The sequence below is a fragment of the Schistocerca nitens genome, chromosome 2, assembly GCF_023898315.1.
Source record: "Schistocerca nitens isolate TAMUIC-IGC-003100 chromosome 2, iqSchNite1.1, whole genome shotgun sequence".
Lineage (NCBI taxonomy): Eukaryota > Metazoa > Arthropoda > Insecta > Orthoptera > Acrididae > Schistocerca > Schistocerca nitens.
In genome coordinates, this window is record NC_064615.1 from 929,086,139 (window position 1) to 929,104,548 (window position 18,410).

General features: G+C 41.9%; 1 protein-coding gene across 1 annotated transcript in view; it reads left to right on the forward strand.

Annotated features, from left to right (window-relative positions):
- The first annotated feature begins 2,974 nt into the window (after positions 1-2,974).
- The window catches only part of LOC126235456 (lactosylceramide 4-alpha-galactosyltransferase-like), a 118,656-nt gene continuing 103,220 nt past the window's right edge, over positions 2,975-18,410 (forward strand). Inside the window, exon 1 of the mRNA XM_049944179.1 lies at positions 2,975-3,206. Within this exon, the coding sequence (XP_049800136.1) occupies positions 2,975-3,206 (232 nt within the window). The remainder of the gene's footprint in view (positions 3,207-18,410) is intronic.

The following is an 18,410-nucleotide window of genomic DNA, read 5'->3' on the forward strand; positions in this document are numbered from 1 at the left end:
AATCCATTTTTGCTTGTCAGCAATCATGGCTGAAGAAGAGACGAGCGAATCATGTGCGCCTGAGAGGGTATCTATGCTTTCTGTTGCCTTCCCACAACGGGGCTTGTGGCAGACCAAAGAAAGTATAAGTGAAAGGCATGCCAGGATAAGGCAGTTCCCGGAGATCAGTGTTAAAAATGGCAAAATAAGAGAGGCTGCGATCCTAAAAATAAAGAATGAACTAGCCTCCTTGGCTATCACTCACGCAAAGCTCGAGGGGCGGGTTGCTGAACTTGAAAAAGAAAATAAAAGGCTGCGAAAGCAGCCAACCAAATGACAGACTGCTGTAGTTGCTCAAGCTGCACCAAGAACTCAAACCACCAGAGAGACAATAGTTAAGGTGTCGCAAAGACCAGACACAGTGGTCTTCCTGAGACGCTTGCCTCATCAAGACACAAAAAAAAAAAAAAAAAAAAAAATCCAAGAAATATTCACGACAATTATCAATCCAGTTAAAGAAAAAATAAAAGTTAATGCAACCAGAAACGTAGTTATAGTAGACTTAGCAACAGAGGAGGATAAAAATAAAATAGTAAGCAATCAAAAATTATGTAAAGCTGTCAAATGTAAACCTCCCAAAAAGAAAAACCCACTTGTTATCTTGTGTGATATATCAGTTACAATAGACCACAATGAGCTATGTGGCACCATAAGACCCCAAAACTTTGACGACATTAGTACTGAAGAGTTCAAAAATGAATTCAAATTACGATTTAAAACCTGACCTGGAGAAAGAGATGTAGTTCATCATGTAGCCGAAGTATCCAGTAAAATGTGGAAAAACTCATGACTATGGGCAAGATGTACATTGGTTTCCACGCCTTAAATGTGTGGGAGTACTTAGTAAAACCTGGTTGTCACAACTGTGGATATTTAGATCATATACGTAAGTACTGTGATCAGAAGCCGGCTTGCTCCAATGTGTGGAACAGAAGATCACATAAAGACAGGCTGCACGAGACCTGGACTTTGTGTTCCCTGTACTAAGAGGGGTAGAAAGACATGCAATGCTATGGCAAGAAATTGCCCCACATATGGAATGCTGGAACAGAGATCGATATCAAGGACTGATTACGACTGAGGCCACAATGGCAAACAGGATGACAAAAAGAAAACCCACATGCAAGAGGCAAATGGATGCGGAAAGGGCAGCAAGGTTCAATCAATTTCTAAACTGCAGAAGGCAAATCACGAAGGATGGAAATGGTGGACGCTTGTGTCCAGATGGACCCTTGGGAACAAGTGGCTGCTCCCTCTCCCTACTGCTGGGGACAGAGATTGCCAGAAAATGGGGCAACACAAGATAGGCATCCTGTTGAGTGGGCTTACTGGTGTTTGTACAAGAATGCACCAGAACAACCAGCACAAGTTAGCACAGTCAGCAGTACAAATGCTAAGACCAACCACTTGTCAGACGATTGGAGATTGAACCTGTGAGAATCTATCCAACTCTCGGACATTCCATGCAGTTGTCCAGCCTGGAGGAGCCGGCTGTCTTGACCACAGCACTATGGCATGTGGTGCATGTAGAGTACAAGTATGAGTGTAAAGTCACCTTGTCGGCCACAGAGGCCGTTGGCAGAATATAGTTGAAGACTATGAATCTCCTCACAGACTTTGGCACTCTGTGTGATCTTGTGAAGAAGGTTTCTGAAAGACGAAACGAAACATTCGATCTAGATGAAATTTACACTCAGTCTGTCCTATCTAACGGAAGAATAGCTTTCCATTGCAGAACGACCTTTCTGGAATCATATGTCCGTACATATTTCCCATGACGAACAGCAATACAGATAGGACAGCTAAATGCACATAATAGTAGGCTGGTCATCCAGGTGCTTTGGGAGGTGGTGAAGGAGATGAGCCTTGACATGCTCTATCTACAGGAGCCATACTCTCTTGCACGGAAGATAGGTTTTGCCACTGTAAATTGGCAAGTAGTAGGCTTTGGAGATGACCCGAAGGCCACCATCATAGTAGTTAACAAAGCGTTAAAATCACGGTGCTTTCACAACTGTCCGATGACTTCTGTAATGTTGTAGCGCTCCATTCGCCATTGGGCATCACATATCTGGTTAATATGTAGCTCCAGTACGGAACCAACATAGAAGTGTATCTTGACCAACTCGTGCAGGTATCGACAGCACTGAGGGGGTGCAAGATTGTAGTGGAGGCAGACATGAATGCTAAATCCCCCCAAATGGCATAGTGGCAAGCAGGATGAAAGAGACGGAAAAATGGAGGTGACCATCATGCCCTTACAGTTTCTTATCGCTAATAGGCCAGGAGCCCCCCGCCTCCACATGTCCTGGCGGAGGGGCTGAGGGCACAAACATCGACATCACATTAATGTTAGCAAATATTGCTGGCAATATTCGAAATGGGATTGTCAGAGACAGGGTCACCACAAGTGACCACAAGCTAATCACTTGCATGCTCTCTGACAGAGAGTGTCGCTGGGACATATGGTGGGAAGTGCAGTTCAACTATAGTGGAACAGACTGCCAGCACCGTGCAAGAGAGTTTGACATCCCGATATTGCTGGAAGGTGACGAAGACGTCAACAGATACACCGAAGAACTGATGAGTGCACTCACCAGAGCGGTAAAGGCAGCTGTACCAACCAGGAGGAGAGCTGTAGTGGTCGCTCCGTCGCCATGGTCTGCAGAACTAGGACTGATGCATCAGGAGGGCAAGGAGGTACTACCAGCTAAGTGTCAAATGGGAAAAAAAACTCATAAACAAAACATAACAAAAAAAACTGTTCGTTTCCAATCCACACACAGCGGTTTCACCTCTCCATACCTGTACGGAGATCAAATCATGACCAGCAGCGTGCAATAAACGCCACATTGTGACACCTGCTTTACAGTCAGGGCATGAGCTACTCTCTGTGAAGCAAACATTAGAGCAAATCCATTAGCGAAGGTGCGGCATGACTGGTTCCTACTGCGCGCAGTGTGGCCATGTGTGTAGGTTGGCAGCCTTGCGCAGAGCGCCGTGTCTGTCGGCGCCGACCCGCCGCGGCCGCGGGCCGCTGTCCCGCCACTCAGGGCAGTCGCTCGATGTCTGTTGTGAACGCAGCGGACTGTCTCCGGCCCCACCAACACCGAACAACGCGGCGCGCTTTCCCGCCAACGTTCGCCCACAGCTGGCGCAGTTGACAGGTGAGGGTTACATTCTCACGTTCGACCCTAAACATAATAGACTGGCCCTGACGTCATTTTCGTGGCTCCAACATCTCTGGGCTAAAGTCACGTGAATGTTGGCAAAACATGGTTGTTTCGTGTTGCGCTTATGGCTGTACTCAGCGTTTTGTTGGGGGAAATGGCACTACATTTCACGTGTGTTTCTATTATAGTGCAGATGCGTTTATTGAAATCTGCTGAAGTGACGTTTATATGTTTTTTACACTTGAAATAGAGTATTACGTAAATTAAAGTGTTGAAATTGATGACTGTAAAGTCAGACTCATATTACATTTCGGAAAGTGTCTGTGATAATTCGGTTACAAAAGTAAGTATAACTGTTTCTCGTTCCTACTCATAGGTTCGCTAAGGATGAAAACCGAAGGCAGCTTTGGATACAGGCCCTGAAACGGAAAAACTTTAACCATCTGCACATGCGCGCCTTTACAAGTATATACAAGTGAGATTATAATAAGGTAAGAGCACCTATAGTCGACACATGAAGAGAATTTTTTTATGCCTTCTAATACTATTAAACAAAATGTAGGCTCCAAAATTATTTTCTGAAACTTCAAAGTCTAACCTTTCATCTAAAATATAATTTTTTTAAAAGCTGATAGTTTAAACTTTCCTAAAAATAGTAGGAACTGAACCTCTGAAGTGTACCTAAAACTGATACTCTAAAATGTACCTGCTCCTAAAGTCGACAGTTTTGGCACCTATAGTTGACATAATTCCCGTATCCCATTTTCTTTTATAAGTGACTAGAGCTCAAAACGCGGCGAATCCAATATTTAAAGTTTTGACACGAGCCCACCCTTACTATTTAAAAGAATTTTAACGACATTTTACTTTAATTGATAGTTTATAGTAATTTCGTCCCGCTGCCCACCAGCGGGGCGTTCAATGTATTTGTTAGATTTTATAAATGGTACTGTGAACAAATCCAGGTCAAATGTAGTTCTGACATAATTTTTCGCAAATAAAAAATTAATTTTTGTTGGAGGCGTTTGGCAGTAAATTGAGAAATGTGGGTAAAATACGATACAAACATAGGATGGCAGACTGCTGATTTGGAATCCCGCCACGTTTTGCCAACAGTCACGTGGTTTATGTTGGAGCCACACCAGCCCTATAGCGTCTGCACTGCAAGGCCAGTCTACTAGTATCTATGGTCGAAGATTCTCACGCTGATAACTGACAATCGCTATGACACCACAATGCGCGGCGAATTTAAAAGAAAACAGAATGACATTTTTCTTACGCTCTTAAAACGTCACGCTACTCTTTCTATACGACGCGACATCTTATAGTCTGTCCCAAATTACTTTAGGATTGATTCTTCGCCAGGAGCATTTGGATGCCCGGAATAGAGTTGCCATGTCCGTCAAGGAACATTGCGTAATCTTACATTTCATTCAACTCGCGCGAACAAGTGAATTATTTTAACTGCATCAATGTGTTCTGGGTGAGTTACACGAAGTTTTGATTTTAGTTTTATTCACGACAAAAAAATTAAGATGATATGGGGACAGCTTACGAAAGTGCATTTTCTCACGACGTTACCGGATTTTCAGCATGTGGGAAACTTCTTTGTTACTGAAGTCAGGTGAACAGATTATGGGAATAAAATCTTTAGAATACACAATATTTTCATATGTTTGAATGATAATTTGAGTTAACTATGACGCACAATAGTCTGCTCGCGAAAGGTCGCTCTAAATTTGTAATGAAATATTTTTTCTTACCCGCCTACTTAAATCTAACACAACAAAAGATGAGATTAAGCGTGGTTATTACGGAGGAAAAACTTATCTTACACTGATCGATTTATATTGTTTAGTAAGAACAAAAGCGATACAAATAACAGGGCCTCTGTATTACAGCAGTCATATCGTAAACAGTAATACAAATTTTGTGTGATACACACTGAGTTCCTGAGATAAACGTCCTTTAGAATTAGTTGTTATTAAGGCCTTATTATTAAAATTTCAAAACATATGACGACGTAATTTTCTTATGTAGGTACTTACACACGTAAACTTCGAAAACCAAACATGTAGCTGGATCCGCCTGTGGTCCATTTCTACGAGGATATCGAAAAAACTCCACTGATATCACTCTCGTCGCTATGACAGACTCTCGAAGAGCCACTATCTCAGTCGCTGTTGACATTTCATGAATTTACTACCTCCTCCATCGAATTTTCCAAAAAAATCTTCATTTACCATCTTCTTTCCATGATGCTCTGCGTTTGTTTAGCGCCTTTCTTCCAATCATCAGCGGTGACTTTCCAGACAACTTCTCTTGTGAACACTTCGACTGCAGAGACGGCAAAATTTATTATTATTCCTAGCAATGTTATCTTTTATTTGGGCCCTTAATAACTCCGTTAGGTTGAAATGGCTGTGATAAGATGGTAGCCTAACGACAGAATGTTCATGTTTTTTTTGCCAGTTCGTCGATTTCGTATAGGTAGAACTGTGGTTCGTGGAGAGATAGTTTTTCCAAAGCTCCACTTTCAAAGACACTATGAAGCTGAAGCCAATCACTCGTGCCCCTTTCGGTTTGCCATTGTAGGAATGGTAAAGAGCTTTCTCTAGAACAACTGTTGAAGGTTTCCCAAGGTTTGGCATTAGTGAACCTTCGAATCACTTTGTATTTGAACCTTGGATCATTCCTTCGTGACAACCTCCAGTTGGCTTTGGCTTAAGAAGCAGGAGACTGTTTGGGAAAAAACCTTGCAAGGTTCCTGTATGAAGAAGAAGAATAAGTCTACCCCCACCCCCCGCACCCCCTTGCCACAACCGAGCGAGGTGGCGCAGTGGTTAGACACTGGACTCGCATTCGGGAGGACGACGGTTCAATCCCGCGTCCGGCCATCCTGATTTAGGTTTTCCGTGATTTCCCTAAATCACTCCAGGCAAATGCCGGGGCGGTTCCTCTGAAAGGGCACGGCCGACTTCCTTCCCCATCCTTCCCTAATCCGATGAGACCGATGACCACGCTGTCTGGTCTCCTTCCCCAAAACCAACCAACCAACCAACCCCTTGCCACAAGGCAGTGGCATTGTTGCTTTAGCTGTGTCGTCTGCCGAGGTCCGCTTGAAAACGCGACCAGGCTACAACATTTCGTCCATATTTATGCTACAGACGTCCCTTAAAAGTTGGGATCGCCATGCAGCTGTATCCTCCCTCTCCATCAACAATTCACGACCACAGACATGTCCATTGTGAAAGCCAAGGTTGTGTAAAACTGTGGACAAGGATCTGCGACTGTCTTGAACAAGTCCTGTTTCTAAGTGTGGCCAGTAACTTCCTGAGCGTCGGATGTTCCTTCTACGATAATAATGATAAACATGACGACCAGTCGCATCCTCTGCAAACAAATCGATATTCGTAATCCGGTTATTCGTGTGACGCTTTTCCGCAGGGGTGATAAGTTTCGATGGTTCTTTAGCTTCCTTTTCATTGTCAAACATATCTTTCTCAATCTTCACACAAGTGTTTTGGTTTTGTTTTTTTCTATTCGAAGCTGCAGCAATTCGTTTGATCACTTTTGTAACGGAGAGCAGCGGGCCACCGCTTTTTCATTCTCAAAGTGGACACGTAACGCGCAAACCAATTCTCTTGACTGCTCTTGCATGCCAATGCCCTGGCCAAGAAAACGGCTTCGAGCTTTTTCACTTAGAATTTTCGACGAACTTCACATTGACATTGTTCAGTGCCACACGCCGAATAAAGGAAACGACGAATAACGAAAGCCACTGACAACCGGAACAACTAATAACTGCAACAAAATATATCCTACAACTGTAAAAACGAACAATCAGAAAATCATAGGGCCCAACAATCACACAGGACAGCAAGCTGGTCGCACTGCAAGCAAGAAGTGTTGTGGTGTGGGGTATAGGTTTGGCAATTTCGGGAATTTGCTGTAGCTTTAGATAGCGTGATACTGGCGGAAAGTGGCCCTGTTCTGCTGCATTGGCTTGCCCCCCCCCCCCCCCCCCCCTTACGACTTTCGTCCTCGCTGTCAATCATGTAGTAATTTGGACTTGCTATAGCATCCACTTCTAACCACTGTTTGTCTACCCGATATGCTTCACACTCGCTTTGAAAGTAATTAGCACGAGTTGAGGAAACGTCAGACCTACTATCATTTTATGACAGTCACGAAGTCTTAGGGTACTCACTCTAGTCCAAACTTTCTCATTTCGACCAAGCTTGAACTTCCAGCTGGTCAGTTACCTCTTACCTTGTTGGCAGTACATAGACCTGTGTAACTAAAATATTGAAATATTATCTCACAACGGTATTGAAATGTAAGACAATTCTAATTTATTGCTCCGTTTCAGCTGCACAGTTTCAGTTAGATTATATGTTTCGATCGCTCTGAATTATCTTCTGACGTAAAGCAAAAACTAAATATGTGCCATCTAATATTTTCCGATAAGTAGAAAGGAAAAAAATTGAACATAAAAATAGATTTTACCTAAGTTGTTGCGTCAGCAACCCGTCTTGTCTATGCAGGGGCCCTATGTTTCGCAACTCAGGTCAGTGTTTTAAATATGTATATATTGGAGGTAGGGGTGATGGTGTGGCAGGGGGGGGGGGGGGGGGAGATAGTGGAAGGTGGACGATTGAGGGGAAGTGGAACAAAAGCAGAGTAGGGATGACGGGGATGTAATGAGTTTAACAAGAGGAGTCGTGCTAAAATTATAGAACATATGATTATTAAAAAAATTCTTGTTGAAATACTAGCAGTGTAGGACATTGGGTATGTACAATGGAAACAGCATAAAATAGTGAAATTACAAAATGGAGGATCTGTGAGTGAGCAAGGAAGGCATAGGAGGGAACGGGAAGGAATGGATGGTGGCAGGAAAGCTATGCGTTTAATAAGAGAGGCCCATGTACAAAAAATTGCTAAAAGTCTTTTATGTAAAAAACGTTCTGTTTAAAAAACAGAGATACTTGCGTAAAACTGTAGAAGGTGGATAAAATAATAGTTTACAAAAGTCGAATTAAAGTAATGAAAACTGAATTTGTATCTTAAGATAGTCAAAGTGAGATTGAAACTATAAACTCATAAGGTCTTACTCAGAATATATAAAACATATGTATAAAATTTGTTTCGTTAAAATATTGGCTGAGTGGCTGCGAATCATGTAACTGAGGTGGGACTGGCGTAACAGCACGGTAGTCACATAATGGGATGTGGAAAGCCGCCTAAAAACCACAACCAGGCAGGCGGACACACTGACCCTCGTCAATCCGCTGGGCGGATTCGACCTGGAGCCAGTGCACCTTCCCTCACTGGAAACGTTACTTTAACACGCAGAACTATCCAGGCAGACGAATTGAACACCTTGGCTGATGGATACAAATGTACAAGGGCTATCCAGAAATTAACAGACGTTTAGAAATAAAAATTGAACAATATGTAAAAACCAAATTTCATTACATGCATTTCAAAGGTACACTCTAAAACTGTCTTTTTTTTTTCTTTACTTCATCGCCATTCAAACTGAGGCACTTATCATACCATCGCACAAGTATTTAAATACCATCACTGTAGAAATCTGTCGCCTGTGATTGCTACCACTGGTTTGTACCGGCGTGTGGTTCGGAGGCCGAGCGGTTCTAGGCGCTACAGTCTGGAACCGCGCGACCGCTACGGTTAGGTTAGTTAGGTTTAAGTAGTTCTAAGTTCTAGGGGACTGATGATCACTGCAGTTAAATCCCATAGTGCTCAGAGCCATGTGAACCATTTTGTGGTTCGGAGTCAGTATCAAAACATTGTGAGCGAGCCATGTCTTCGTTACTGGGAAGAGGTGGTAACCGCTCGGCGCCAAACCCGCGCTGTGTGGTGAATGATCAAACGCCTCCCATCCAAAATTCTGCAGGAGCTCTCGGGTACGATTGCCTGTGTATGAACAATCGTTATCGTGAAAAACAGAACTTTTGCGCTAAGTTCTAAGTTATCCCTGACACTTGTTTTCTATCGCCCACCTTAATTTTGTCAGTGTTTGGCAATACATCTCTGAGTTAATTCTTGTGCCACGTTCAAGGATATTAAGGAGAACGACGCTTGTCCGCATTTCATCGACTGCCTGTTTGCTCCACAACTGACATGCTTCTCCCAAGTCTCAAGTCTCGTCCCCAGTTACAATACGATTGATAACTTTGTTACCGTCTTCTCTTTTTTTGTGGTCTTCGGTAAGGATTTTGGGAGCCCATGTAGCACAAAATTTGCGAAAACCAAGCTTCTCCGGCTCGATTTCATGCACCAAACGCCGCGAAATTTTGGAAAAATGTTGCGCAAGTTATGTAATCGTGAAACGACTATTTTCTCGAATTTCATCGTTGATTTTCATCACTAGTTCGTCAGTGACAAGGCTAGACCCACCACGGTGGTCCTCAACGTGACATTTTTAAAATCAGTCCACTGTTGCCTCACTCGGCTTTCACCCATTATTCCTCTTCTTTACACATCACAATGGTCGCGATAAATTGCAATTGGTTTGCACTATTTTGCCAACAAAAACATAGTCTCAAAACACACCTCACAAGTTGCTGGCCTACCTGTTGCAAAGCACATATTAACACGTGACGGGAAGCGAAGTAGCAGAAATTCAGACTACACGCTGCCACCGCAGGACGCACATTGACAATGAGTGTAGGAACGTCATGGCCTAAGCTGGCGGCTGTAGCTCCGCCCGCCGTAGAGACAGACCAAAACGTTTGTTGCTTTCTGATCAGCCCTCGTACAGTCTCATTCTTGGCGGTTAAAATCATTCTTATTTTGTTGACCTGCGAAATTAAATGTGAAATGCATTGCTCAGACTGTGACTCGATTGCTAAATCAAATTTATGAAACGGTTCCAAGCTTTGTTTCCTATAGGCACCTCTTCCTCTGCCTCTGGCACTGATTTGTATAAGTGAAAAAGAAAAATGTCAAGTTTTGCCGTTAAACCTTAGGTCACCCTGCAGCTGTCAATTCAAAATTGGAGAAAGGGAAAATGAATAGAGCCCCGACGACCTTGCCCAGTAAATAGTTTTGTTATTTAAACAAAATTCCATACTCTTTAGTTAACACTGCTCCCTTTATATACATGTAAGTACAAGGGCTAGATAATTGTGTTTGTTTGTAAGCACTGACACAAAAAAATCACAACACTAAGAAGGATTCGTGTGACATACACAAAAGTTGGCAGGCGTGTTTCTACATCTGAAAGACGAAGTCTATTCAGATCTCACGACAGTCGCATAAGAGTGGCGCTAGTACCGCCACAATGACGATGCAGATCATGTTTGCTTTAAGAACACCCTGTAACAGTCGTGAGCGTTAGTTGTCATTGGGATTGGATGTGGTCAGTTGATGTTAGTCAAGAATACCTTTAAAGTGGCAAAGACGCCATCATCAATACCTCACGGAGTTTGAACGAGGTCATGTAATAGGCCTACGAGAAGATGGGTCTTCCTTCTGTGAATCTGCACAAAGACTTGGCAGGAATGTAGGCACTGTACATGATTGCTGGCAATGGTGGGCACGAGAACGAACAGCCGCAACAAGGCCAGGTTCCGGACAGCCACATGGCGCTACCGCGTGGGAAGACCTCGGTGTGTGGTGTACAGCTCTGGTGCATAGTACTGCATCTGCAGCAGCAATTTCAGCAACAGATGGCACCACAGTTGTCGTACGTCCGACCTTTGCATCTGCACAGCGAGTGTAGTAATGTGTGCAAACTTAGCTTACCACTTAGCACACAAATGGACAAAACATCTGAACTGTCTTCTCAAGCCCAGGGTGTCAAACAGACATTCTAAATAAATATGACCCTGGCCCTGTAAGGCAGCTTATATCAGGTGCGGATCGTAACAAAGATCATTAGAGATGCTGCTGTCACGTACCTAGAAAGTATGAATTAATAAAACTGAAAGTTTGCGGTCTATTCTTGAAAGACAAGACAACTATTCCCTTTTTTATTCTACATACAATTCATCAACTGTTGCTCTCAGGGGTCAACTGATAAACAACAGCCATGTTCAGTTACTTTTGACACTCAATAACAAAATATTTAATTCTTGGTCGTACTGAAATGACGAATATTAAAATTGTTATCTCTACACATGAAAAATTTTTATACAGGAAAGAATGATTATTAGAAATCCTCATTTTCTCATTAAAATCTATGTTGTCATAGCTGGTCAATGCACTGAGTTGGTGGAGAATAAATTTACTTATTGAACCAATGAAAAAAGTCTCATGTACTCAATGTGAGGGTAGATTAGTATCCTAGCTAATCATATTCAATGGTCAAAGTGTACACAAGTTGGAGTGAGCAAAATCTAGACTCAACATTTACTGTGGCCTAATGCGTGAGGGTACTTTACCAAGTGGCATCTGCAATGGCGGTGTCTCTGTTTTGGATCTGAAACGCTAACTCCCTACTCTGGCTTTGACTGAATTCACTCAGTTGCAACTTTCCTGCATTCTATAGAACGGTAATCTTTCCCTAGTCGAAATAATGGCTATTTCACACTCGCTATAGGTTGGGGTGACATGCACAGTTTCTTTGCCCCCAAAAATTCCTGCAAGAATAAGTAAGTACCGCTTTGCTACCTGTCGCTATGATACGTGAAGCGTATCTTCTGCACTTTGAAGAAGGCAAAGCTCTCAATGCCCTCACTTATATCCGCACACTTGTGCGGTCCACCGCAAGTTGAGAGAGAGAGAGAAAGATAGAAAATTTAGGTCTCAAAATGCTTTTATATAATGGGGACCTCTCAACTGTGTCGCGTCTGCATCGCCACCTCACTGGAGGTGAATACATTTTTATTTTTCTTGCTGGGTCGCAGCCGAGACCTGTTAATGATGTGCAGCCACTTACCCTTGGTCCTGGCCTTGCCTTATTTACGTTCAAAGAAATAATGTATTGCTCTTTCCCTCTCCCTTCAGCGCTGAAGTTCGCCTTTCTCTTGCTAACTGGGAGTTTTATGATATCATTAACCACTTGCTCGGTTTGTCTCCAAAATGCATTTCACTTTAACTTGTTTGTTCATGCCAGTCCATATTGGTAGAGATTGTTTTGTTAGTTTTCGGTACATGAGATTAACTGAGCTGCAATTGCTATTTTCTGAGGATCTCATACTGTATCGTCCTGTTGTTATGGATCAAGCTCATATAAGATCTGTAAGATACAGATACCTTGCACGTGCTGTCCCTTCCACATTAATTTTGTTCTGTTGTGATCAATGGTTGAGGCATTGCTCATTGCAGTGCAAAATTATAAATTCAAATAATTTAATTATTGTCCAGCTTCTAGTCTATTTTATGCTAGATGATGTCGCTTTAGCATTACATTTTGGTTTGAAATGTATTGCTTTACATGGCATTTTCTATTTACATGATTATTATGTGGCTTTCTAGTCCTTTATACATAGTTATTTGAGTAGTCTTACATTTTTCTCTAGTACTTGTGGGTAAATTCTATTACAGTGGTTCATCTACCCTTTAGATTCTCTCTTTACAATAACTTCAGGCATTCCACAACTCTCAAACATTCATGATATAGTTGACTGTGAAAGATGAGTGAAGTTAAGGAAGCATTCGTTTCTCTTATATCTACTCTCAACACTTAAATGGTACATCAATACTGAAAATTGTCATGATAAAGAAACATTTATGTACAGTGGTACATCAATACTGAAAATTGTCATGATAAAAAAAAATTTATGTACTTATGTGGACATTATATATTTAAAATAGTTAATATTTTTGCATATTTCCATACACATTAACACAAACTTTATATTCATTGACATTATTTATCATTAAAAACATATGTTTCCAAAATATCTACAATACACAAATTTTTATTAACATATATTTAGATTGAATGGACAGTTACAAATTACAAATGAAATACAAAATATGAAACATGGAACATTTATGAATATACTTTGACAGTCTACAAATCGAATTACAGAATACATATGAAACAGAAATTACAAATTCTCAGTGGGACTGGTGCGACTGAACATTTACAGGCATCTCAACTCCTTACAGAAGTGATTATCTTTTGTACTCTTTAAAATATTAGTATGAATTTGTCACACTCATCACTTTCTTTCTTAACGCACTTTACACTTTAAAATTTTTGCTGGGTTTGCTTCCCAATGCTGCTGTCGATCAGTGGTGGTTGATGCTGCTAATCAGTTGTAGACTCTGCACGATGTTGGTGATGAATATCGACGTTTACAGTTCTGAGTGTTCGAGCACGAATGCCTTTACATGGTCGATTCCATGTTGCACTGTTTTAATGACAAACTGCTCGTCCAAGGCAATGCGACAATGTGACAACATAGTGGCATAGTCTTTTATTGGTGTAGTTGCCATCAAGGGTGATACGTGTAGCCCCTCAATGGTTGTTGCATTTTGATGTCCCCATTATGTGTACTATCTTTGATGGTTTGACTGTCTTTGGTTGGTTTGATAGTTGGAATGAAATAACTGCCATGGTTTTGTTGAATATTGCTTTCTGTTGATTCTGCCAAATCTCATACTGGTTTAAGATATATGATTTAGAAAGGATTGTTGCTGTCTTCTGCCCTCATCTTGGGACCCTTTCTTCTCTTCATTACTTCCTGTGTCTTCATGTCTTCTTTCTAGGAACTTCTCAGGCATAGTGGTAGTATATGTTATTCAGCAAACGTTATTTGGAAGGACTACCAGTTATGTTGTTAAGAGATATGGTCAAGTCTGAATAGGTAATTTCTGAAGTTATATCTGTTTTCAGTTATCAGCTTCTCCTTCTGGAACACTGAGAGAAATATTCTGAGTTTATTTTTCCAGGTAGTTGTACTAATGAGCTGTTACAGGCGGTCTGATATTGTGCATCACTGCTAATGGGTTCGCTTGGCCTTCCTCGCAGGTGTGCAGCCTTTGTGTCCCTCACTGCTACTGGGTTTTCCCATCCCCTCGCTATTAGGGTGAGGCATGGGACAATATTCTTCAGAATATTGGTCAACTCTCACGCTCAGACCATAGCTGCCCATCGACGTTCTGCTTCTGTCGCCAGCTTGGCTTCCTTCCCCAGATGATTGTAGTGGTGTTGTGTTTCATTTGTTTTACAATGACATTTGCTTAATGTTACTACTTACAAGTTTCTTCATCTAAATTTACTATGAGCTTTTTACATTTGAACATTTACATACAAAATGAACGTTTAAATAGCTTTTTTTCAGTACCTTACAGAAGAAATTAAAATATCTCTGACACATTAAGTTACTTCATTTTATAATGGTTCCTTTACTTCTTGAATGAACATGGATTGATGATGTGTAGGTTAGTTAATTAGTACACCATGCAATTTGTTTTCTTTTATTTTTTCTCTAACCTACTTTGTTGATTTAAATGATTAATATTACTGTAATTAATTTTAATATTTACATGTTTGTTGCTCATCCAATCTGCCTCTTGAGATCTGCTGCTACCTGAAACATATCTACATTCCTTTGCTGTATCATCTGTGATCCATTTATATTTTAGTTTTCTTGACTAATTGCCATATGACTGCTGTAAGAATAATCATTCATTATAAGCCTTAAGGTGGCTGATGTGATGTAGACCTATATTTTTTCCCATTCTTTGGTTCACCAATTCTACCACATTTGCATGGATCCCTTATAATATGAATAAAATTATTGGCAAACCTGTTTGCCTTTATTAGATAATAAGTGAGTTCTAACAAGAACCAACTGTTCCATAGTGAATACCCATGTGGACACACCTTTGTCTGCTCTAAGCTTCCTTTTTGTAGCTGATCGTTTAATGTTCTCAAGTGCTAATTTTATTATCTGCTGGTGTGACGGTCTTCTGGATGGGAGGAACTGTACAACTTCTCTTACCTTATCCACTGGTCTTTTGTTTTTGAGCAATGTGACTCGTGGTATTCATGTAGTACTGCGCGGTATTTTGTTAATAATAGTCTGTAAATGATGTAAATTGGCATTTGTATGCACTTCAGTAAGTTTTATAGCTTGATCATACTTTTTATTAGTTCCAAAAACTCCTTACACTTTTAGAAATTCTGTCATTTTTAAAGGCTATAACCCATAGCGCAAAAGTGCTATCAGGTGTTATGAAAATATATTACGTTTCACCACTGATCACAGACATAGCATAGTGGGTGGAATACGGCTTTCTAGCTTACCACTGTTATTTCAATCATATAAAATTGTTCATTAGATACACTGCATCTTGTCAAGGTTCTCAATCAGTGGGCTATGACTGCAGACGGCCGATGAAAGGACCTCTGCTAACAGCACGATATCGCCTGTAGCGCCTATGTAAAGCTTGTGACCATTTCGGTTGGACTCTAGACGACTGGAAAACCGAGCCCTGGCTGGCTAGATGAGTCTTGATTTCAGTTGGTAAGAGCTGATGGTAGGTTCGAGTGTGGCGCAGACCCCATTAACTCCTTGACCCAAGCTGTAAACAAGTCTCTGTGCAAGCTGTTGGTGGCTTCATAATAGTGTGGACTTGGTCCTGTGGTCCAGCTAAAATGGGAATGGCTGGGAATGCTACTTGGAGACCATTTTTAGGCATTCTGCGACGGTATTTTTGCAGATGATAATGCGCAATGTCACTGGGCTACAGTTTTTCGTGATTGGTTTGAAGAACATTCTGGACAGTTGGAGCCAATGATCTGGCCAGCCACATGGCCCGACATGAATCCCATTGAACGTTTATGGGACATAATCTAGAGGTCAGTTCGTGCACAAAACCCTGCACCGTCAGCACTTTCACAATTACACAGAGGTCTGTGGAAGCAGAATGGCTCATTATTTCTGCAGGGGCTTCTAACGAGGTGTTGAATCTATGACACGTCGAGCGTGTGCACTACGCCGGAAAAAAAGGAGGTGCAACAAGAAATAAGAAGGTATCCCAGGACTTTCGTCACATCAGTGTCGTTGGACTCTTCTATCCCTTCGTGGTGCAACACCTGACTCGTGCTTCACTCGTTTGAGGAACGTAATTAAGAAAAATATGTTTAATTCTGTGGCCTCCAATTTCAATAATAGCAAAGCAAAATACGTTTTTAACACATTGAACTCAGTAAGTCAGTAATTAAAGTGTGGGTTATTACGGAAGTGTATAATCTGAGTGGTAATGTGAAATCAAGCATCTGGTCTTATTGTTGCTTTCGAGTGGTTGCCAGTGTCTAAAATTCTCTCATACTCCTATAAGCAGAAATTTTTCGAAGTATCAGCGTCAACAGATTACACACCAGGAAGCGTCACTCATCCAGTAAACGGCTTTTAGGACTTCCTGTACATAATGGTTTTGCCAAATTATGCTTCAGACTGGGTACTCGTGGGGCAGAAATATTTTCTAAGGCTGAGTACACACTCATAATTACCGCCTTTTTCTTCGTAATAAGACTTTCGTATCTCTCTTTCCACAGGTATCGCTGCCAACCGTACGTGCTGTTAGTTTGACCTCTGCCAAATGAAGGAACTCCAAATGCCACTGATCGTGTGGCAGTCCGTTTCAAGCACTCTCAAATATCTATTTATACGTAGAACGTATTCTGCTTTGCTGCTGTGTACTTTGATCTTCATTACTTGGTCGGCTGCTCGTTTCCCCAAGTACACGATGTGGCTAGAAGAGCGACGCGTCGTACCTAAGCGAGGGGCTGCCAATATATTCTTCATAGAGACAACGTGTGCATTTCAGGTAAGTACCTCCATTTGTAAATGAGGGAAGTTTGTACAACCGTGCTCCTTTACAGATGGCCAAATCTGATCGTACATTGCCGTTGATAAACGTAAGCCATCTACGCTTGTGAGAGGAAATTAAGAGGGACAGTCAAATGAAAACCGAACGACCGTGACAATTGGGCCGTGGAATGTTTCCAGTCAAAAGTAATCACCACACGTGTTCAAACATTTGCCACTGGGAGACGAGAAGATCAGTTGCTGTTTCGTAGAAAGAGGGCGGCCACCGGCAGATCCACAACCGCACGTACTCTCGCCCTTCTTCGTCCCACTGCAACTGACTCCCAAGTAAGTTTTTCTTCATGTCGCTGAAGGTGTAAAAATCACACGGTGAACGATGGATGTACGGAGGATGTTGCAGTGTTTCCCAGCTAAACTTCTTAAGCGTATCCTTCCTCCGATTGGCAGTGTTGGGGGCCGGGCGTTATGGTGGAACAGGATGATTCGTCCGACAGCATTCAGACAGCCCGAGGGCAAACGCCAAAGCCAACTGTGGAAACAGCCCACATTTCCCCACCAAAGAACTCAAAATCTTTTTAAACATGTTCCGGTAAGGTCACGATAACCTTCTTCTTCGACTGCAAGGGCCCTCTACTTCTCGAGACCCTCGAGAGTGCACCAAAATTCATGCGCAGCACCATGAGGACTTGCAGAAAATGCGACGCGCCTTAAAGTCAAAACGCAGGGGAAGCATCCTGTTCCACGATAACGCCTCCCCCCTCCCTCCCATCGCCAAACGGACTAGGCTACGCTTCAGTGACTTGGTTAGCAAACATTGCAACATCCTCCGTACAGGCTGAATCATTAACCATGTGATTTTCACAGCTTTGGCGACCTGAAGAAAGATGTGCGTGGACGACGGCTTCAGTCAGATGAGTAAGTGCAAGAACTGGTGCGATGTGGACTTGATAGCAGCCAACCGTGTTCTACAAAACAGAAGTTGGTCGTCTCGTCTCCCAGTGGGATAAATTCTTAACATGTGTGGCGAATATTTCGAATCGAACCGTTCCGTGGTCCCATTGCGGGTATTCAGTTTTCAGTTGACTGCCCCTCATGCTTTGTTAACATTCTCACTCAAGCTGTCAGTCCAGTCACATTCGACTGTAACGGAAATCCAGATTTTGGCATTGTTGTAGACGATATATGTATAGGAATAAATAATACTAGTTCTCTTAGTGGTATGACAGAACATCAAACATTTAAAAATACTAACAGTTTGTTCTCGAGGATTCTACCTGGCTTCATTTCACTGATTAGTCTGAATGCGGGGAAAAGCCCAAGTTTCATATAAAAACATTCCTCTAGCTGTACAAGCTGATTGCCATTAAGTTTTGATAACATTCAATAAAGACAAATTGTCGTTTTTACCAGAAGAACAGAAATTTTAACCCTTACC